The sequence below is a fragment of the Lathamus discolor genome, chromosome 3, assembly GCF_037157495.1.
Source record: "Lathamus discolor isolate bLatDis1 chromosome 3, bLatDis1.hap1, whole genome shotgun sequence".
In the NCBI taxonomy this organism is placed as follows: domain Eukaryota; kingdom Metazoa; phylum Chordata; class Aves; order Psittaciformes; family Psittacidae; genus Lathamus; species Lathamus discolor.
This window is the reverse complement of record NC_088886.1, coordinates 140,286,140-140,309,211: the sequence shown is the minus strand read 5'-3', so window position 1 is coordinate 140,309,211 and position 23,072 is coordinate 140,286,140. Positions and strand designations below refer to the sequence as shown.

General features: G+C 43.7%; 1 protein-coding gene across 1 annotated transcript in view; it reads left to right on the top strand.

The window, feature by feature from the left end:
* Positions 1-5,218: 5,218 nt before the first annotated feature.
* LOC136011298 (VPS10 domain-containing receptor SorCS1-like) overlaps positions 5,219-23,072 on the top strand; it is a 295,003-nt gene continuing 277,149 nt past the window's right edge. The window contains exon 1 of the mRNA XM_065672946.1: positions 5,219-6,010. Within this exon, the coding sequence (XP_065529018.1) occupies positions 5,381-6,010 (630 nt within the window). The 5' untranslated portion in view covers positions 5,219-5,380. The remainder of the gene's footprint in view (positions 6,011-23,072) is intronic.

The following is a 23,072-nucleotide window of genomic DNA, read 5'->3' as shown; positions in this document are numbered from 1 at the left end:
GTGTGGATACAGTAGTTGTGCAGCCACATGAGTATTGCTTCAGCACGTGACAGGGAGTATAAGATTGTTTGGGGGGTGGGAGGCAGTGGTGTGGTGCGTGTGTCATATGCTGCCTTCCTCCCATGGCAAATTCATTCCTTGGCTTATCACTGAAATCATTGTGCAAAGCTGGCCCAGGAAGTTTCTGCAGCTGTAAGAGCAGGAAGGAGGTCTGGACCCAAACAGTAAAATGCGGAGTCTGTGCCATGGGTATGAGGTTTGCCATCTGTGGTGGGATGGTGTGAGAACCCTTGGGATCCAGAAGTGGAAGTGAAAACAGGGGAGCCTACATGAGAGATTTTCCAGAGGAGAAAGATCCAGACAGCTCCTATTGTGCCCAGAAAGTGCTGCTGGCTGATAAGCATCATTAAGTATATCAGTATAAACAGTGCTTTCAGGAAAACTGGAACCAGGTGCTGAGTACTTTCCTGTACTTAGGGGCAATCACACTGATGGAATCCGCCTGTCATCCAGCTCTTCCTGCCAGGTAAATTGCTGTCTGGAATCTCCATCTGAGGATTTAGCAAAGCAAAATGCCTCTCTAAATTATAAAGTGGAAAAATCTTGCACTTCTATTTTTTTCTGAGATCACTTTAAACCTCAGTCTTTGCAACAGGCTGCAGCAAGAGGGAGTAAAAGAACAAAAAGCCCTTGCTGTTAATATTTATGGCAACTAAAGCAAACTCGCATCACATTTGCAGATGAATGGGAGCCCCTGTTAAAAGCTGCAGCAGCTTAATTTGGGGATGGCACTGGTTTGGGGCTTGATTGTCTGGAATAACAAAGGAGAGCTTTCATGTTAATTAATTTAGAGGAATTATTAGTGTTAAAAATAAATAGTTCAATCACCATTCCAAAAATAATCTGAGTGATGGAAATGAAATTCAGTGGAAAGAAGACTGAGATTTTATTTCAGTTCCAGATTTTTTTCAAGTAATTTTTGTCTGCCAAATGCATTGCCCCTAAGTGAGGTCCTAGGATTTACTTTTGATAATACCCATATAAAAGTTATCAAAATATTGCTACAAAACAAGCCACATAAGTAAATAATTTCTATTTGTTCAGTGGAATAAGAGTCACTTAGAAATAGTTATTTCTATGCATATAATTAATCTCTGTTTTATTTGAAGACTGAAGCATCCAGAACCTTAAAAAAATAAAGTGAAAAAACCTCTCAAAAGAGTTGTAAAAAACTGTAAAACTGTATTTACAGTTCAAAACCATTTTCATTTTCCTAAGGGAAACTGCAACAAGCGCTGTTGTATCCTGATTCGTAATTTCTATTTGTTTTCAAACAGAGATTCCTTTTGAAGGAATTATGTGTAATGTCAAACTACATTATTCATCACTCACCGTGGCTTGATAGGAATCAATGGAGTAGTGTTCTTCTTGGGCTCCCTTCATTACACAGTCTTAAAAGAGAAAACTGATGACTTAAAATGAGTGCAGATTCATGAAATCCTGATTATACAAATATTTACCAGGGAAAGATTATACTGCTTATCGTAGAAGACATCTGAGTGCAAAATAGACCAGGCTGTGCTATGCCCCTGCTCTATATTGAAACCTCAGCTGGTTAACCCCATCTAATTCTATTTTTTCTCTCCATCCTTTTCCATTCCTCTTTTCCCCTTTCTACTCCATCAAAATGCAGGCAATGTTGGCATACTCCCTGAGCTGCTTCCATCATGCGAGTTACATAGTCTAGCATGTTTCAGAAGACAGGGATCCTGAGAAGCCAGGGAATATCTCAGGACCACATTTTCATGAGTGGTTTCTGACTGCAACTGTGAAACACTCTGGAGGAAAGGATTCCTGCAGATGGCAGATTATTGCAATCACTGTCATAAGGATTTCCGTCCTCGACCAAGCCCATGTTTCCACCCATCCCTGAATCTGCCCAGTCCCAAATGAAGATTTGTGTACTCACACACCTTTCATTCTGTTCTTGTTTCTCTCCTCAAGGCTACATAAATCCTTAGGAAGATTCTTGCTCCACTGCAACAGCTACCCAGAACTGCCATCTACTCCCGTCACTAGATTCCTCCTTGTGCTTCCTGACTTGTGCTTCCCTTTTGCAGACCTCTGCCTCTGCAGTAATTCCTCCCTGGCAAAGAGGAACACCTCCTGCCACTGCTTATCCCGATAAAGGCAGGGGCTGAAGAGGCCAGCTGAGACCTGCAGATTTTGTTTGCTCTCACAACTTCTTCTTTTATAGTGCCAACAACTGTGTCCTGTTCCATGGCTGCCAGGGCTTGCTCCTCTCCCCTCCCTCAAGGCAACACTGGCTGTGTGAAACGTAAGAGCAGTCTTCTGATCAGGCAGCATAGCAGCTCTGGGAAAACACATTCCCATCAGAGGCTGGAGCTAGGCATATGGTGTAGTCTGTGCTATTGAAACATCAAATCAGGTGTAACCTCAGCTCAGAATACCCATGAGTGCAGCCTCTCCTTTCTCTGAGCACGGCCACAGACTTCAGTCACTACACACCAGTGCTTCTTTTTGGCTGAGTATATGAATTCCAACCCTCCCTTATGACAGCTAAACTGTAGCTCCCAACTCGGAATGCTACCCCTTATGTCAAAAGACAGGGGATTATTCTTTTGTGCCAAAGACTCTGGCTTCATATCTCTGATGGCTCAATCATCACATCATTTATGGCAGAAAGATGGCTGGCAACAAGATTAGATTACGGCAATTTAAAATGTCTTGCTCAGATTAAGTGCAGACCATGAGTATTCAAAAGCACACATAATCAGACTGTAAAATTGAGTACTACAGCATGCCTCAGACAACGAGAGTGTAAATAAGGATTACACAAATTTAAAGAAGATAGGTCCATCCGTAGCTATTAAACAGAAATAATCAGGTGCAATTTCTGCTGTTGGAAGCTCCTAAACTAGTGATTGCTAGAAACAGTGATGAGGGAAAGGCTGGTACTGTACATCTCTGTCCTATATCCACCCACAACAAAGGTTATGCTGAAAAAAAGTGGCTGTGGCCCTCAGGTCAGATTCGATATTTTCTCTCCATGACTGAATTTGTTGAAGAGCTCTGCAGGTACAGTATACACACAGTGTATAAGGTGTGCACTATCACAGGCACATCCACATTTCTTAGTGGTCACTCATCACAATCCAGAGTTAATAATCTGCCTAAATGAGACAGCTATATTGTTTCCCTCATTAGCCTTAGCCACTCATTGGCATGTAAATCTCTATGACAATCCCAGAAGAAATTTCCTCTGACCTCTTATTAATTTCCCTCTTCCAAGTTCTTTTTCTGCATTGCCCACTCACCTCTTTGAATTTCATCCCTTTAGATTAAAGGCTTTTTAAGACACTTGTCCTTTAGTGCATCATTTGAGATAGATCCATCTGGTCAATCTATTGTATAGGAGTCAAAGTAGTGGGTTGATAATAAGGTAGTTTCATCTCCAATCCTTATTGCTTGGCTGATCACACTGTGACTCAGTTTCCCCATCTATACAGCAAGAGTGGCCTTCGTGAAGAGCTTTGGGCTTGGTAAAGGAAAGGAGCTGTTTAAATGCAAAGTGTTATTTATTATACCAGCAGGCTGTAACTAAGAGTAACCATTTAGCTGGAAGATCTGGGAACAGGTATGCAGTTAATTGGTAGATTTAGTTGAGGTCTGGTGGTTATACTGCAGACAATCCATCATTGTTGTAAGCAGCATGAAGTTATGCCCAGCCTCAATTACTGTAAGTCTCCCTTCACCTGTGGTCTTGTGCTAATATCCCAAGACGTGTCACCAGTAAGCATTTGAGTGAAATCTCTAGAAGAATGTGAAACAAATCGGTAAATCTCTTTCTGTAATGCACTGCCAAAAAACACAATGAAGTCTTCCGTGTCAGAAAGGAAATGTCAAAAACATTAATTAAAAACTAAACTCTTCTGGAAATCAAATGGGAAGGAGTGAAAGCAGGGAGATGTGATGGAATAAAATTCCATGGAATAGTCTTAATTCCCACAAGTGTGTAGGTCTGTTAAACCTAGGGCCACTGTCCTGCGTCAGACAGTGGTGCTGCCTCTGGTAAGCTGTCAGTGGCTCCCATGGCCAGCAGACACCAATCTCTGCAGAGACTGGTGATCTCCTCTGGCCACTGCTAGTGACTGCTCCTTGTGAAAGAGATCTAGTAAGAGAGGAGCACATCTGGGGGAGAAATTGCTGGTACTGAAAATGTGAGACAGCTAGAGCAGAAAGGGCTTTTGCTGCTGATAAACCAGTGGTGGGGAATCTCTCGCCCCATCTCCCACCACCAACTGCTGTCATTTCATTTCCAAAATCTTGCCCCTGTCTCCATCAGCATTTATGTGAGTACATCTCTGCCATGCCTGAGTGATTTATTGAAACATCGACAGCTACTGTAAATGACAGTACAGCAAAGCAAAGGCAGAGGAGGGAACGGAGGGGTAGAAATGTGACTTTCCCTCTGTCAAACCGAGTACAGCTGCCTATTCCTAGCAACTGTATTTGGCGAGTTTCATAGGGACATTTCAGAGCCTGATCAGTCGTTTAAGCCCACTTAATCGAATTAAAATATCTCCTCTGGAAACACTATACATGCATGTATGTATGTTTATATGTATGTATTGCTCCTTCACTTTGCACGTTTGCTTTCAAGTCCATGTGAGGTGGGTTTAGTATGTTGGGGAATGGGGTTTAGGGCTTTGAGTTGATGGAAGGGATAGGGTGATTTCAGTCTAAAAGTTGGGGTAAGTCTTTCATGGAGTGTTGTGTGTGTGTGTAATGTGTGTGTGTGTGGGGGGGGGGTGTGAATAACCAATAGCTCACGACACACGCGGGGCGTCCTGGCGGGGCGGCTGCGGGAGGAGTGTGATGCAGAAGCGGCTAAGTGGGAGCGAACAGAGAGAGCGAGCGGGAGAGGAGCGAGCAGAGACTTCCACAGAGGCAGCCGGGAGGAATCACCAGCCAGGATTTGCTCCTCTCTCTCTCCCTCTCTCTCTGATTTCAATTCAGCTCCTCCCCCGTGTGGTTGTGGCTTTGCCTTCCATCAAAAGCCTGATCAGCGACGCCAGTCTTGGGGGGGAAGGAAAAAAAAAAGGGGGGGCGAAAAAAAGAGGGGAAAAAAGAAAAGGGGAAAAGTGCAAAAGAAGCAAAACAAAACAAGGGGTAAAAAAGAGGGGGAAGAGAACAATCTCCACTGCCCCCGCCTGCATTTAACACAGCAGAGTCTGAAACTTTGTGGAGTTCTCGCTGTGTTTACCCCGCGGCGGGTAAATCGGAAGCGCCCCGCTCTCTCGCTCCTGCTCTCTCCTTCTTGCTCTTTCTCCCTCGCACTCATCAGCAGTCAGCAGCAATGGAAAAAGTTGCTGGCTGGTACCCAGCCTGGCACGTTGCTCTGCTATACTGGACATGGCTTGTCCTCTTCACTTTTGGCTTTACCGGTGCAGAAATAACTTGCAGATCCTGCCATTCCCAGTTGAAGCCGCAGCAGCAACATCCGCAGCAGGGATTACTAATGCACTTGAGGACCGACGGAGGAGAAAAGGAGCAGAGGAGATTCCCCGGAAAGAAGGGAGGTGAGAGAGGGCAAGAGGCCGGGATGGAGGCGGAGGATGCCGGGCTGCAAGCGAGCCTCTCTCCTGCTCCTCCAGGGACGAAATTCAGCGGCTGGGAGACCCGGCGAGTGACCAGGGACACCGGGAAAGTGACCGGGGAAAGCCGGCCCCGAGCGGCGGCTGCAGCGGCTCCTGCCGAGGACCAACCTCTTCGCGGCCGGGGCTCCCCCGCGGCGGGCGGGCGGCCGGGGTCGGTGCGGCGGCGGCGGGGCCGCAGCCCGCGGGGCGCGGCGGGGCGGGAGCCGGGAGAGAGCGGCGCCGCCCGCTTCGGGCTGGAGGAGCTGCGGCTGGGCAGCACCACCTTCGCCCTCGCCGGCGACTCGGCGCACAACCAAGCCATGGTGCACTGGTCCGGGCACAACAGCAGCGTGAGTACCGCCGCGGCGGGCTGCGGGCTGCGGGAGGGAGAGGGGTGCTTTGGTCCGCTTTTTTCCTTTTTTTCTATTCTGTTTTTCCTTTTTCCCTTGTTTTGTGGGGTAGGATGGGGGTGCTGGGTTTTAATTCTTCTTCGAGAGGGAATTTTGCGCCTCCGGGCGCCGGGGATTGGCTTCGCTTAGCAGTGTGCAGTGGGGCAGAAGTGCTTCAAAAGGGCCATTCTTCTGGAGCAAAAAAACTTTCCGCCGCCCGCCCGCTGAGCACAGCCCCCTCCAAACCAACCCCTTTCTCCTTCAACCCGGAGGGAGAGAGAGATAAAGCAGAGCACACCCCCCTCCAGCCCACTTTTCCCTCCCCTTGGGAGCAGAGGGGATAAACTACCCCCACCGCCAGTGGCGATCTCCGCGGGGGGAGCCGTCAGTGCACCCTGTCTTCTCCCCGGGGTAACCCCCGCCTGGAGCCTGGGAGGCTCAGCTGCAGGCAAGGCCGGGGAAACCCCCTCTGGTGCTGCTCCTCCTCCTCCGCCTAGCCCTGGTGGCCCACGTCAGCCCAAGGGCTCATCCCCAGGGCGTTCTGATAGGAAGATGCTGGATGGTTTCAGGACTTCATCTCTGAGGTGCCTCTGTGCAAGGGATAAAGCTGCTTTTAGTCTCTTGTCACCAAGGTGTTAAAACGAGACTGTTCTTGCCTCTTTCCCAGAATAACAGCAGAACACCTCCAAGATGAGCCAAGCAAAACAAAACCAGCAACAGCAATAGGTGACTGGTCTCCAAGCTGGACTGATAGTCATGGAATCAAAGTTACTGAGTTAACTTGAGCGTTGTATCCGTCCTCTATTGCAGAGGCAACCTGGCACCAAGGGCTGAGGCCTGGGGAAGGCAGAGTGAGTTGCCTGGTGGGCTTTCTGCTTGCCATTAACTCTGCTTGTGGACCAGCAGAAGTGGGGGAAACTGCCTGAATGCTACAACTTCTGTCACTTTGCCTCTTAGAGACAGCAAACAGAATGCTAGTAAGAGAAAGGGATGCTAGCACCACATGCTTGTTGCCCATACAACTTCACAGGAGAAAGGGGGACTTGGGCTCTTCTCCTTTAAGGTGTCTGCAGCTGTAATGCCATGTGTCTGGCTGCTTGGCAGAAATCCTTCACCTCCTTTTCAGCTTTTAGTCCTAGGAGCCTAGCAACATTCTGAAATAATGGTCTAATCATTATGAATTCCTCGTGGTATAGATTGTAGTGAGGTATATCACAGCCACCCAATTTAGAATTACAGCGGATGTCATAAGCACCTCACTGTGGGGTTCAACCCTACTTAATTGGGACATGGTTTTATGGTCTCATCAGGAGCATTTTAATCAATTAAATGACAGAGGAATACTTGTCGTCTCTATTTTGAAGGACTTTCCCCTTTCTTCACAACTCAGCTAGCCTGTCTCTCACGTAGTTGTGCAAAGAGAAGCTGCCCTGTAGGAACTCAGGTCTGTTCAGACAAATTGAATTGAGGCTGATGCTGGTTTAAAGTGACCCATTTGCTAAGAAAAAGCTTTTGATATAAAAAGTCATCCAGCAGGCATCAGTTTTCCTGGTCTATCACTGCAGTTATGTTTCTTCTGTACCTTTATTAGGTCAATCACTGCAATTGTTTCATCTCTGCATTTACCAAGACACATACATTGTTATATATGTGATTATACATGTGATTAGGTACACACATCCATGTACCTATGGTTCTGCCCACTGTAATAGTATGGACTACTAATGCCAGGGACTGGTTTACTTCCCTATTATATTTATTATATTTATTAGTGTCTTGGTGTACAAATGTTTTCAGGGAGCTGTGGGGAAATATTTTGCTACTGTCCTTCCCAAAGAGCTGCAGGTTGCATTGCACACAGGGAGATTACTGAGGGCTCTGGCAGTGCTGTACTATCTTGTGCTGTGATTGCATCCCCCTTACAACATGGAATGAAGCTGGGCCTCAGCAGGACTTGGATGCTCAACAGGCTTGTCTGGGCTCAGTTGAAACAACAGTGTGTGTTCCAGTAGGTAGCCCAAAGCGTCACTGACCAAATGTCTCTGCATGGAGGTTTTGAGGACTTGTCTGTGGAAGATCTGGGAGTGGGTTGGGGTGAAATGCTTTCTTTAGGGTACAACACATGCCTTTCTGCCTGCACAGGGGTCACAGGAGATCCCATGATGCTGTTTGTGAGGCATACTGTGTAACCCCAGTATCCCGGCCACATTCCAGCAGTGGCAGCTGCTGGCTTCCTGCCACGGCAGGGGAATGCAACACACCTCTTCATGTTTTCATTCGGTGTGCTCTCTAAATGTTGCTGTCAAACAGCTTTTGCCTTTCACCCAGGCACAGGGGCACTATGAAGATGGTCATAGTTTGTGGCATCTGTGTGAGTACAGGAAAAAAAAACAAATCTTAAAATATTTGACATCTCTTTAGTTTGAAAAGCTGGAAAATTACAGCACTGTCAGCACCAAGTTTTTCTGTTGCAGTGTATCTAATTCTGCCAGCCTCAGCCTTGTATCTTTATTCTGATAGTGGTTTGGTTATAATTACGGTGCATCTAATGGAGATGGGACCTCTTAAAGGACTCCTGATTTCTGTAAGGGGTTGTTCTTGGTATTTGCAGGTACTTTCAGCCTTGGCTGTGATTTCATGTTGAGCGTGTGCACCATCTCACTGACAGCACTGTGCTCTGAGAATAAACTTGCTGTTTGCTTGGCCACAGGTACAATAGGAAGAACTAGTAATAGCTCAGGTATAAATCCACAAACATAAATTGTCTTATATCAGGGATTATTTTGGCCCATCAATGAATTTGGGTGCTTCCTGGACAGCTTGCCCTCCAGCACAGTATCCATACCCAGACATTCAGAGTATGCCCAGCTCACACCATAGGCATATGCTTCACATGTGCATTAATCCTTCCTGTCTACCTTGGCTTTTTCACTGGTGGAGCCAGCAGGAGTTTCCCAGAGGAGAGCATAGGTATAGGGAGATTGGATGTCAGATGGCTAATGGGGAAGAAGTCAGGAGTGTGTCCAGTGTTGTATTAAAACCCAGGTTGGCCTCATGCTTTCTCTGCTGTAGTGGAAATGGGCAAGGCCACACAAGGCTGGCAGCATTTCCACAATCCTGAGCTCTCAGACTGCAAAACAGAGAAGAGTGGCTGCACCTAAGCTGGGTGCTGGAAATAGTTGTTGGCTTGTTCTGAGCCCCAGACTGTCTGGGAATCATCCAGGAAGGTGTTAACTGGCCCATGCCAGTAGCCTGCCTGAAACCATTTTGTCAATGCAATAACAGTATAGACTATTGAGTCTGCGAATGGGTCCTGGAACTGCTTAATTTAAGTGCATTGATACATCCTGAGAGTTTTTCCACTGTAGTAACTGGAGTAAAAGATCTTGTAAGGTAAAATCTTTCTCAAATGACACACAAGTGAGAGCTGTCTTTTTGTACCACTTTTTGCAATTTCATCACTGGTGTGGAAGCCGGCATGTTTTCTAGCTCACACAGATTGTGAAAGTGCTTCCTGATGTGGTGTATTCAAACACTCTAGATTTGGAGTCCCCATAACTCCCTTAATGCTATGCTATAGACTAGGAGAAAACAGCTAGCAGAGATTTATGTGAGGAGCTAAAAGAGAGGCTTGGTTTAAATGGAGAGAAGCAAATCTCTAGGAGACGTCCATTACGAACTTTTGGGAAATGGATGGATCAGAGCTTATAAGACACCAACACTGCTTTATGTCCCAGGCTGGCTTGGGGTGAGATTAGTGCCTTACTTGTTCATTTGAAAGTATGCTGGGAAAAGAGAAAAAATATTAGAGGAGGTCAGAAGGAGTCTGAACAAGAGCTTTGATGCTATAGCTTGTTCTATAAAGTGTGTGGTGAGGGAAAGCAGAGTGGGTTTCACATTTACTTAATAGGGCAGCTTACTGTTGCCTTGCACTGGACTGAGTGCTCTCCTGGGCTGGACATTAGTGCAGTTAGAATCACAGATAGTTAGGGTTGGAAAGGACCTTAAGATCATCCAGTTCCAAACCCCCTGCCATGGGCAGGGACACCTCACACTAAACCATGTCAGCCAAGGCTTCATCCAACCTAGGCTTGAACACCGCCAGGGATGGAGCACCCACAACCTCCCTGGGCAACCCATTCCAGTGCCTCACCAACCTTACAGTAAAGAACTTCCTCCTTATATCCAATCTAAACTTCCCCTGTTTAAGTTTCAACCCATTACCCCTTGTCCTGTCACTACAGTCCCTGATGAAGAGTCCCTCCCCTGCATCCCTGTAGGCCCCCTTCAGGTACTGGAAGGCTGCTATGAGGTCTCCATGAAGCCTTCTCTTCTCCAGGCTGAACAGCCCCAACTTTCTCAGCCTGTCTTCATACGGGAGGTGCTCCAGTCCCCTGATCATCCTCGTGGCCTCCTCTGGACTTGTTCCAGCAGTTCCATGTCCTTTTTATGTTGAGGACACCAGAACTGCACACAATGCTCCAGGTGAGGTCTCACAAGAGCAGAGTAGAGGGGCAGGATCACCTCCTTCGACCTGCTGGTCACGCTGCTTTTGATGCAGCCCAGGATACGGTTGGCTTTCTGGGCTGCGAGCGCACACTGCAGCCAGCTCATGGTCATTTGCTCATCGACCAGCACCCCCAAGTCGTTCTCCACAGGGCCGCTCTGAATCTCTTCTCTGCCCAGCCTGTAGCTGTGCCTGGGATTGCTCCGACCCAGGTGTAGGACCTTGCACTTGTCATGGTTGAACTTCACAATGTTGGCATCAGCCCACCTCACAAGCGTGTCAAGGTCCCTCTGGATAGCATCCCTTCCCTCCAGCATATCAACCGAACCACACAGCTTGGTGTCATTGGCAGATCTCTGGGGATTGGCTTTTACACAGTCAAAATACCTTTAAACAGTGGTTCAGACTTCAGTGATTTACATGCCTAGAAAGACAAAGCAGGGCTTCTCAAAGGTCCTCCACAACAGAAGATCCTCAAAAGACTGATGGAGATGGAGTTTGGACCAGATGCAAAACAATCATGGCCAGACAGGTTTTACATTCCATCTACAGTAGAAAATCAATACAACTGATGGGTTCAGTGCAGGATGAAACCTACAAGGTCATCACTGCTGTTGTCAGGTGATTACACTAGACAACAGGGGAAGAGTTAGGTCTCTTATGGGAGAGCTTTTAGGCAAGATAAGACTGTGTTGCAAGCTTTTACTTGATGGGATGAAGTGGGCACAGGTAAGGCAAAATAATAATATACCTGTATATTTCCCATGTGTTGTATTTCCTGCTGGACAAAGTAATTATGAATCACCTGTTGTTGGATTTTGAGTTGAAGTGTTCAAACGTACTTTATAAATTAGGAACTTCAAGAACGGCACAGGGCTGCAGCAGGTACTGCATCCTACAGTCATAAACTGATCAAACTGCATCTTGAAAACAGTTGGGTTTCTTTCAACCCACCCTCCTATTGCCTTCTTCCTTTTCGGATAGCTTTATAAGCCTTATTTTCCTGGCTGCTGGAAACTTCTATCTGATTTCTGTTCTAACATTGCCATTGGGCAATTTAGATACTTTTTTTTTCCCCATTTGTGCATGTGCCTTTTATTTAAAGTTATCTTCCCTTCCTGGCACTTACGCCCCCTGGAATTATTTTACAGGCAGTGATCACATTCCCTTTCAGCCTCTGGTTAGCTAAATCAAGCAAGCACTGTTCTTTCTGTATCTGCTTGTAATACACGTTGTGGAAAGTGAACTGTGAATTTCTAGGAGTCAGGTACCTGAGAGCTCGGATTTGAATCAGATTTTTGCTTTTTATGAACACAGTTCCATGCGGATGATAAGAAATGTATCCCCTTTTACAAGTGAGACAGTAAAGGCATAGCAAAAGTGTGTTAAATCACCAGCGTTCTTCTGTTCACACCAGAAAGGGGGATCACAATCAAAATGTCACTTTTCATATCATCTCACTCTGAGACTTCTTTGCTCAGATGCTGTGTTCATGCAGCAGGCTGTAGTTCGTAGCCTCTGTCCTTCCCTTGCTGGCAGAGCTGTGGCTCCACTGTAGAACTGCTAGGGATGGATGAAGAATCTGCAAACATCATCCCGTGAGTGACCGACATTATGTTGTATGACACTGTGATAGCGCACTGCTCCCTTCCTCCCATGGCAATTGCATTATTATAAAGGAGGAGTTTTAAGGACATGAACATAGATGTGGAGCCCAGAGCCAGATATGCAGTGAGACACACAGTGAGGAATGATCCCACTGTCAGTCACTTTGCATTTAGATTGGTTCCTAAGGTGCAGGAAGCAGGTCCCCAAAAGGATTCATCTGAGGAGCATGCCTGCATTAAAATACTTCAGTGAGATGTAGTATGTACTGATTACATATTACAACAATATATAATAGTATTAATAGTATTATGCACCAGATGCAGAGAATGTTTCAGGCTAATCTCTTGCTAGAGCTAATGAGAATGTATTTAGCAATGGCTGAATAAAAAGTGAGGAAATAAAAATGAGGATTTAAACTGGAAAAAAAATCAAGTAAAAAAATAGTATTGCTAAAAGTTTCCTGTTTCAAATTTTGGTCTCCTGAACTAGATTTACTGCTGTGTAGATCAAAAATCCTTACATCCATTGTAGATATGAAGCATCCTTTAAAACAAGCCTTCAGTGAGAGAAGACACTGACAATTTCCTGCAAGTGTGAGTAGGACTTTATTTCATCAGAATGTTTTGAGGTGTGTGGGTTTTTTGGGGTTGTGTGCATTTGCTTTGGCAAAAATGAGTCAACAGCCATAGTATGTCTTTCTTCTGTGTTGCTGTCCATCTCTAGATATATGTTTTGACTGGATAAAATGTAGGCTTTTCATATACAGAATATGAAATTGGATATTTGGGAAATCATTAATAAGAATAGCTGTGCACTGAGAGAAAGCAGTGGGTGAAAGAGAATCCATGAGGACAAGAAGAAAGTCCTGTCTCTATGAATCTGTCTCTGTGAAGGAGTTTGGGAGATGGTGAGGAGCATCCACCCAGACTGACAGGTGGGATATGCAAGTCCTATCACAAGGGGAGATTAAGGAGAATAATGGAAGAGCACTGACAGTTGCAACTGACATTCCTGCAATATCGAGAGACTATAAACTGTATAAAGCAATAGGGTTATAGTTTTCAATCTTTTTAATATTGTACCTTATAACAGAAAAGTTTTATTTCCCTTTCCTCCTGACTTCAAAGAAGACTTTTGTATTTCCCTGACCTGGTAGTCATGATGAGGTCTGTCCAGAAGGGGAAGCAACAAGGTCAGAAGTCCTTAATTCATTCTGGAGAGGTTAGAGGCCATTCTGACCCATTCAGTTTTGGTTCAGCTTTACATGTGAAGGCCTGTAAGTTTAGCATCAGACAATCTTGGACAATTTTGTCTCCTCTGGGCCTTTCTTGCTATGCCAGACTGAATACAACAACAATACAACATTGTGCAGAGCTCCAGTGAGGTAAGTGAAACTGCCCCATCAAAGACTTCTTCCTCTGGAAAATGCTGTTGTAGCTTGGCCAGAGCATTTCATAGGTTCACACTAATTTCCTTTTGATCCCAAGGCTCCTGAGAAACAGCCCCAAACAAGCTAAAATCATGAAAGCTTACATGTAATGCCTTTTTCATTGTTTTGTTTCAAGGCAGCATTTTTTTGAATGGATTTCCAATTCTTTCATTCTATATTTTAAAATGATCTAGTGATACAAAAACCTTGATTCAGTGTCCCACACAGAGGCATCTAGTGACATTTGATATGGCATTGCCTCTAGCTGCTGCTTCACAGGGCAGGAGCATCCTGTGAGTCCTGTATCCTAATCTGGTGTGCAGGCCTGGGAATAATAGAGCATCTAAAACTATATTTGCCTATATTTGGGAAACTGATGTTATTACAAAAGCTGTGTTTACTGGTCCCTGTTCATCCAAAGCCAAAGCTACACTCAGGTTTTCATTTCATAGGAGGAGAAAGAGTATCAGACTGATAGAAAGCACTTCTCTCTTTTTTTATATATCTGGCCAGCAAACCAAGAAATCAATGGCTCCCACAGCTCTAATTGACATTTCTATGTGAAATGAAAATGGGCTTTGATTCCAATTCAAATGGCAGCATTGGGTGATAGACTAATTATTTTGGAATTTTAAATTCATATAAAGGTTGATGCAGTAAAATGATTTTCAGCCGCTTGCAATTTTTTTGGCTGTCTCTTAAATCAAACAACAGTTAACATGAGAGTACTTAATCCCTAATTCTCTGTGCTGGTAACACAATAACACTTTTACTTGATGCCACACTTTGTCTCCTTGAGGAACATAAAAGGAAAGTGCTTTAAGATGGAAATGGATATTTAAGGATATGTCCTAAAATGTAATTCGTTTCTTTCAGAGGGTCTCCAAGAACTTAATTTAACCTCACATTCTGTCCCTAATTAGGGGGGGTGATGTTCCCATGTGATAGCACACTGGGACTGAGAGCTACCTCTGAACTTCTCCCCCATGTGCTGCCTTGCCAGGGATGTGCTCAGGGCAGGCTGTGCTGAGATGCCTCTGACATGGGGCGAGGAGGAAAGAGATACTTAGGCAGTGTGGGGGAAAAAGGTGGGAAGTCAGACCTATTTCTGCTGCTACGGAGGGATGTCAGTGCTAAGTATCCCCACCACAAGCAGCCCATGCTGGGGCAGGGCCCCTACTGCTCTTTCCCTGTGCTGTGATTAGGGGCAGAACTGCTGCAGGGGTAGGAAAGTGAAGGGAGTTACAGGTCTTGTGATTTTTCGTTTCCTGGAAGGAAAACTCAGAGATAGATAGCCCAGATGAGACAAAGCCCACCCCAAGTGAGTGGCAGGGTGGGATAAAGGGGTTGAGCCGTGCTCTGCTGCTGGTAAGTGTGGCTGAGGAACCTCAAGGCAAGATAAAGAGACCACAGAGTGTGAGTAAGGCAGTAAATTACATGATACTACCAAACATCACCCACGTTCATTCCCAGAGAGGTTGTCCACATAAAGAAAAATAGCCAAGATTCCCCTAGTATTGCATTTCCTGATGCAGAAGCAGCAAAGCAGGGAAGAGACTTTTGGACTGTCTGAGCTGGTAAAAATACTGGAGTGCATCCAGTGCATAAAGATATGGCTGGTGTTGAGAGAGGGTGTCTGAAATTCATTAAGACAGCTTTCAGACTGCCCTCAGGAATACATCCCCCCTGGCCTGTTTATCACTTCTTGCTGCCTCTTGGAACCTAAGAGCCCATTTGCGGAGTCTTACATACTTTGCACAAATGTGGTAAATCAAGAGATGGAGGAGAATAGATAGAAAGGGATGATTTACCATTGGCATTTCAAGGCAAACATGTTCCCAAGGCATGGGAGGGCTCGTTTGGGGCTGATTTTTTTTTGGTTGGAGAGTGTTCAGCTACACATAGGAAGCTCTTGATTCCTCAAACATTGCTCCCAACTCACCATTGGTGCTCATGTGCTATTTGTGTTAGGTTTTATATCACCTTTGCTAGTGATTATTGAAGGACAGCAGTGCCAACAGCTCTTTCATATCATTTTCATGCAGGTCTTCAGAAGGAAGTAAAAGGCTCTTTAGAAAATCTCAGGCTATTTAGATAACCCAACAGAGACATCCCATGTCTTTCTCCAAATGTCTTTCCCTCCCTCATTCTCACCTCTCCCACTACATTTAAGGTTGATTTACACAACAAATATAGGGTTGTTTTTCTCTTCATAAATTGTCCCTGCTCAATATGTGATTTTCTCAGGTGCACTTTTTTTTTAATTAGCGGGGGGATAAAGGAATCATAAAATTCCTGATTCAGAAATCTGTGGGAAATTCTTCAGTAATGGGGAATGGGCCCCATTTAATCATTTGGAATACATTTTCATGGAAAAAAAATACTTTAAATGCAAGGTATATTTTCAATAGATGAGAAAGGTCATCTGCTCCCTTTCTCTGTGTGTGCCTGGGTCAGTATAAACCTTTAGAAATAGCTTAATGTTCCCTGCCTTGGCTAAGAGTGCTGCCAGTAGCCTTCACAGAATATTATCTGAAAACAGACCAAGGAGAAATGAATTCCACTGGGTATTCAAATGGAATATTCCAGGTCCTTAGTTTTCTGAAGAATTTACCTATGTGTAAATGTAAATATATTTTTATGTGTAAAAAAACATGCTTGTAGTGAAAAATCAAGCTGTAAATGCAAAGAACATGATATGGGAAATTAATCTGTTTTCTGTTGAGTTTAGGTTCCAGTTTCCAAGAAGAAAACTATGTTCCTGTAGATGAGAGATAAAAGCTTTAAATTAATCATTATTGGAAACAATCAGATTTTGGAAACGGTTGCCTGCAAATATATTTTGGATTGTACATTGTTTGCATGAAACTCAATAGTTTTTTTTTTCAGAGGAAAGAATAAACAGGTAAATAAAAGACACATGAGCAAACCAGCGGATTCATCAAACTTAATACCTGGGCTAGAGATAATAACATAGATCTGGACTTAGCCTGGGTCCAGTGACCTAGTGTCTCTACAGAAGAGCTGCTGAAGTTTAGCAATAACAATTTAGGCTGTTGTAACCCAAAGATGCTTTGATAAAGATCTGCATCTGTTTGTTTAAATGACAAATGTCTGTTTAATTGTATATCTCCTGAAAAACAAAATGAAACAAAACAAACCCAAACATTCTCTGGCTCATTTTCATCTTTTGGATGAAAAGCTCTAAGATCAGTGTTGTCTTCTATTTCATTTTCAATTTTTATAAGTTAAAATGCAGCCTTTCTTTTTTCTTCAAAATTCCTCATCCACTCCCAAACAACTAATTTTAAAGGAATAAATGTGGCTGATTCCAGCTGCCTCTAACCACAGGCTGTGCCTGTAGCTGCAAGCCAAGCAGGATGGCAGGGTCCTGCCAGCCCACCTGTGATGGAGGGAACTGGACCATGGACACTTATAAGAGCTGAAGCAAGAAACCCAGCTCTGCATTACTATGCCATCAGCCAGGGTCCTGCCATCTTTTCTTCCTCCATGAAAACACTGGATTCTACAATCACTGAAATCCCTGTTATTTTCATCATGCTGCAAGCTGGGATCCCATCAGATAACCTCAACCACCCCTGTGCCTCCCTCTCCCATAGGGATGTGAGTTTGTTCTTCCTTCCTGCAAGCACTGGTGTGCTCCATCCTCCTTACCAGCCACCCACAGCCCTGCCTGTTGATGCTGTTGCCTGGCGACCACCCTGTGATGGACAGCTTGGAGGGAAGCGATGATTAAACCTGAACTGGCTTCTGAAAGCAGCGATCGTTATTGTAATGTGATAAGCAGTGACAGCTGAGACAGCAGCACATTTGGAGTGTGATTCCTAAAAGCCCATAAAACAATAAACACATGAGGAAAGAGCCACACTCACCTGTGTGTGTAGGTGTACGAGTGCTGATGCTTTCCCTTGATGCAGAAGGGGTGGGGAAGGGAAGTGTTTCTCTATTAATGAAAGGCAAACATAACCCTAATAATTGTCACGATGAACAGGCCTGCCCACGAGCCAGTGCAGCTTGCATTGACAGAGTAGCTGTCAAACGTCTCAGCTACTCTGGCAGGCCAAGGCAGCAATTAAATGGGATGCTGCAGGTGTTAGCGACAGGGAGCTGTACAGCCAGCAGGAATATTCTCTATGCAGAGAGGAACATGCTGAAGCTTCTATGGTGGTCCTGCTAGGTCCACCTGCTTTTTTCCCTCCTGGTTTCCAGATGGATAAGGCAAGTACAAGCACAAGGATGCAGGGTGGACTCAATGCTGGCAGGAAATACATGTGGCTGTATGACAACAGTGTCTGGTTTAGGGAACTGAGCATCACATCTTCCATCATCAACTCGGAGACTCCTGTCCTGTTAGCCTTTCTTCCAAATCCAGGTGACACCAAGTGTTGCTCTTGCAGAACAAATTCGAAAACAAGAACACATGCACCTTAAAGACTGGGTAAGCGAGGACACTGAAGAAATGGGTCCCTTCTAGTTGAGAAATCTGAAGAAAGCCCCAGTCATTAGGTTGGGGGATAAAAAGCAATCTAGGTTTTCTTCGGGTTTGTGGTTGGGTTTTTTTGTTTGTTTGTTTTGTTTGGGGGTTTTGTTTGGCTTGGTTTTTTGTTTGATTGGCTTTGGTTGTGTGTGTTTGGAATGGGTGTGATTTGGTGTGTGTGTGTGTGTGTTTGGAATGGGTGTGATTTTGGTGTGTGTGTGTTTGGAATGTGCCAGTTCTGCAACAACTGGACTGGGGCTCTGTGGCTTTAAACTTTCAGTAAGGTACAGGTTCCTGTAGTCTCTTCCCTATTACACAGTCAAAACCTTCCTGCAGAACTTCTGTAGAAAACATACTGTTTCCTTTTTAATTCAGCTTCCTTTGACTTCATTCTTTGTAACGCAGCTCAGAATCAGGCCAGGAGCTGTGATTGCAATAGGCTACTTGCATAGCTGAGGAGCTGCTGGCCAGGATATAGCTGAGGTCTGACAAACTTCAGCATCTCCAAATTACAGAGATGTGGGCCAGTTTTGCCACCTTTGCTCTGAAGCCCAGAAATACCGGATTTACAACCCCTCCATTTAATATTTTGTTGTTGTTGTTTTCAAGTGTAACTGGCTGTAGGGAATTTAAGTGTTGTCACTGGCTCATTACAATGTTAAAGCCTATCTTTATGATTTCCCCATGCACTTAGGATGTGGATCCACCCAAAATCCAGTGGAGCAAGTAACATGTACTGATGGCTTTTCTGATTTGTGCATGGATTTGGAATGGGCCAGTGAATTTGGAGGGAGAAAAAAAATGTTTCTAGTGTTTCCCACTTTCTTCTCAATATTTCCATTCATTTTTATCCCAAATTTTCTGCTGTTCTGTCCTGTTTTGGTTCAGGTCCCTTTTAGCCACCCCCAGAGAAATAGCCCTGCCTTGGCAGGTTCATTACGTCTGTATTTTTGCAGATGTAGAAAGAACAGTGGGGGTAAAGAACAGCTTCAGTGCAGGTAAACATCACCTTTCTCTTAAAGTTAACCAAAGATATGCTGCTGTTTCTTCCAACTTTTAAAGTGATGTCAAGGGTAGTAAGTATTTCCACGAAATGTTTGTGCTCTGGATGGTCTTCATATGCTTTGATGGCTGTTCATGTCCTTTAAAAATTGCTGTCAATATCTGTGCTTAGTACAGCAGCACTGATTTTCTTCGGTGTTCAAGTTTTTAAGGCACACATTTCAGTGAGGCATCTGAGTGATGGCTTTAACCTGAGATAAGAAAACAAACTCTAAAGTACTTTACAAAGATCCTTCCAAGAAGAGTTAAGAAGTGCTTCTGTCAGACTAAAGAGAAAGAAGCACACACATAAACAGAAGAAAATTTCATTGCCTGCCTTGCTCTATCCTTTCCATATCTACATTGTGTCTGGCACCATCTCAGAATGAAATGGTTGAAGAGGAATGTTGAGTCTGTGTCTTCCGGCCTTTTCCACTCATGTAAATCAGGATTCAGCTAAAGGAAGCCAAGAACTGCTTTGTGGCAAGCAGAAAAAGAATCTGTCTATTCCTTTCTAATGCTGAGTTATTGAAAGACCAGGCAGAAAGAGTAATTTCTGAGAAATCCTGTGTTTGACAAGGTGGATTTTGATGAGAAACAAACCTTTATGAACAAGTAGGGGAAAGAGATACTTTGAAAAATTTTATGAGCAGCAGAGAATATAGTACAAAGGAATCAGCATCTCATTATAGAATGTTACTCAGGAAACCTGCACTTGATCCTTTATATAGAGAGCATTTTGTTTAAATAAGGACATACATGGAGATCTTTATTTGAGGGAGTTCAGAGTAAAGGAAAGATGCCTGTAATTTGGTGCTTCTGCTTAAATACATGGAATTTTGTGGCTGACAATTGAATGGGGATGATACGATATCAATTAAATTTTAACCCATTAGTAAATTTGTCCTTCTAAGAAGCTGCTCAAATGAACCAGAAATATGTTATACGATAGCAGCTGCTAGAAGATGAAAATATGTCATTGTAGAAATACATGGTATAATGAAGCATGGGAAATGAATGCAATATCTCAGTAAGGACAAAAGAAGATAGATGACACACAGTTTTAAATATTCACCTTCTGTGTTGAATTTACGAAGGACAGATGACGTCAGTAAATTGAAAATGCCACTGAGACACATAAATCATTAAACATAACTATTAAAGCCACTTGGGGAAAGAAAGTTGTCAACAGAGTTTGCCATTAAAAAATATAGTTTAGTCAAAATCAGAGAATTTCTTGGGGGTATGTCATTTTCAGTGACATTTGCTACATTAAAATATCAACCAAAATTGTCTGCATTCTGATGGTGTCAAAAACAGTAGTGAGAAGCATTCCCAGTTGACTTCTGCTTTGGCACCAAGATTATGACAAGATATTAACGCTTTATCATGGATGCATCTTTCATACTGAATATATATGAATATGTGGGGTATATGGGACACTACAAGATACATTATCCCATTCCCAGGAGGTGTAAAGTTCATTGCTCTTCTATCCTCTTTCACCTTCTCTTTTGTGAAAAGGCGCTATGAACAAGCTTTATTCTTTCTCCCTCCTCAAGAGATTTTTATCTTCTCTCTGCTATGTCTCTTTATTTGCATGGTGGGTATCACAGAAGGTTTTTTGCTGAAGGTAACAAGTTCTTTGGTAGTGAGGGTACTCAGGGAGACGAACTGGTGGGTAGTCTCAAAGGCAATACAATGTTTTCCTTTCTGAACCAGTACTTGTGGGGATTTTATCACTGATAACCCCTGGAGTGTGCTGAACATTTCTCTATATGTTTTAAATTAATGTTCAATGTTCTGACATTATATCAAAAGGAAATACTTCGATGCTGTTAATTATCAGCTGAAAGATGTTTACTGATACTAATTTTCATAGGAAATTTAATGGTTTTACCTTTCCCTCTTAGAACAGGAACCAAGCACTAGCCTGAATCCTCATGTAACAGAAAAATGCTGGCTCCTCACACATTTAGGTGAGAGAATGTAGCTCAGAAGGCAGCTTTTAAATGAATCTTGACAATTTTTGCATTCTGTAAAATGATCCTCATTGGCTGCTACAAAGGTACAGTGAGGGTAACTTAAATATCGAATATTCCTTTTTGCTCCTGAAACAGTCTCAGCTTTACTAAGGATAGCTGTATGGAAAGTAAGAAGTGTAGCAGTTCAGCCATTTCTTAACTAGCCAGAAACAAGAGGGAAGAATAGATGCCAAGAGAAACATTTGGAAACCCAAACAGCTCTTTTTCGTTGTTTAGATCCTTTCACTGATGAGCTGATTGACAGCTGAGATTCTAAGGTATGTGATTTCCACCGAAGCAGGAGCCTCCAAAAGGTGTTAATTGCAGACATTGTTTTAGTGTTTAACAACACAACAATGTTTTCTCTTTGATAATTGCAAATCCTGTGCAGTGTTCGTTTTGGAGCACTGAAATGCTTTAGAAACAAATACGTGATTCCTGGCTCTAAATAGTGATAGTCTCAGCCATGATTTGGGAGGTACATGCAGTCACCACTGCAGAAACACTTACAAGGAATGTTCTGGATTGCTTTATGTAGGAGTCAGGTAACCTGGTTGCAATGGTCTTTTTTAGGCAGGAGGTAGACCAGATAGTTGGTTCTTCCTTAAATGTGTGAACAGGCAACAAGTAACATCAGAAACATGAAGTTTACTAAAGCACTGGTTATGTGATTGCTCAGTTCAGCCTCATGAAGTTTTTTTGTGATTTATATAATTAACTTTTAAAAGGAGAATAATAATAATAAAGGTGGTACAGATGGGCACAAACACAACAGATGAGCATTGATTCTAGGGTGTGGTGAGGCAGTTGAAGGCAATTAGAAGAAAGCCCTCGCGGTGTAAATTTGCCCTTGAGAGAAAGGCAGGCAGGGTATTGTGATTTTCTGTCTTCCAGGCATAAGAAATAAGTGATAAAGGAGGAGGAGATACAAGGGGTAAGAGTAGGGTGGTGGGGGGTGAGGTTTTCTTGTAGGGCTGCATGAAACTGTGGGTAGTTTGTGGAAGAATAGCTCTTTTTTCCTAGTAGAGAAGCTGAATTGTAGTTGTTTGTAAGCTTTGGAAAAAGCAGATGCTGAGTGATCTCAACAACTGAAGAACAACGTTGTGGTCTGAAGTGTTTCCTATCATAGGTGCCAAGGAAGAAATGTGTCCTAAGTAGGTAGGAAGCCACTCTGCTGGAGGAGTGGTGGTAATTGGAGAAAGAGAGAAGACTTGGCAAAATAGGGAAGGGTAAGGCTGGGAAGCAATGTGCCTGAAAAATGCAGGGAACGGAGCAGCGGCTTGGAGTTGCTGATAGAGTAGAATAATGTGATGGTGTCAGAAAGCAAGCTTTGTGGGGGACATGGGCTTGGGAAGTGAAAGAGCAGGCAATGGAAAAAGTGGAGACAAAACAAGGTTTGTGGACTGCAATAATGTAAATCAGATTGGTTTTAAGGGTGGTTTTAGTTCTGGAGTTGGCTAAGAAAGATATACTAGAGGTGAAAGAACATTTCACTAGTCAAGATGCAGACAGATGGATTGATTTAATTAAAACACAGGAGCATGAGCTTTTTGAGAAGGAGTGTGGATTTTCTGTTAGGGATTTTGGACTTAAATGATGTAGAAGTACTGGCTGGTAACAAAGAGGCAGAAAAAGGATAAGAGCCAGGATAAAAGCGAAGAAGCCTGATTATGCACTGGTGAGTGTTGTATGTCACTAGTGAGTGAAACAGCTAGGAGGAGGAGATAATGAAATAAATTGGCAGATATTAAAATTGCTAGCCAAAATCTAATATTCAGGGAGCAAAAAGTTGCTGGAGGGTGGGACAGAGATGGAAGAGTTTACCCAAAAGTAGTTTCCCATGCTGTGATTTTCCCTGCATGTGCTGTGCTATTTGTTCTCGGCATCTTTGAATGAAAGGCATCTCTTAGCCACCA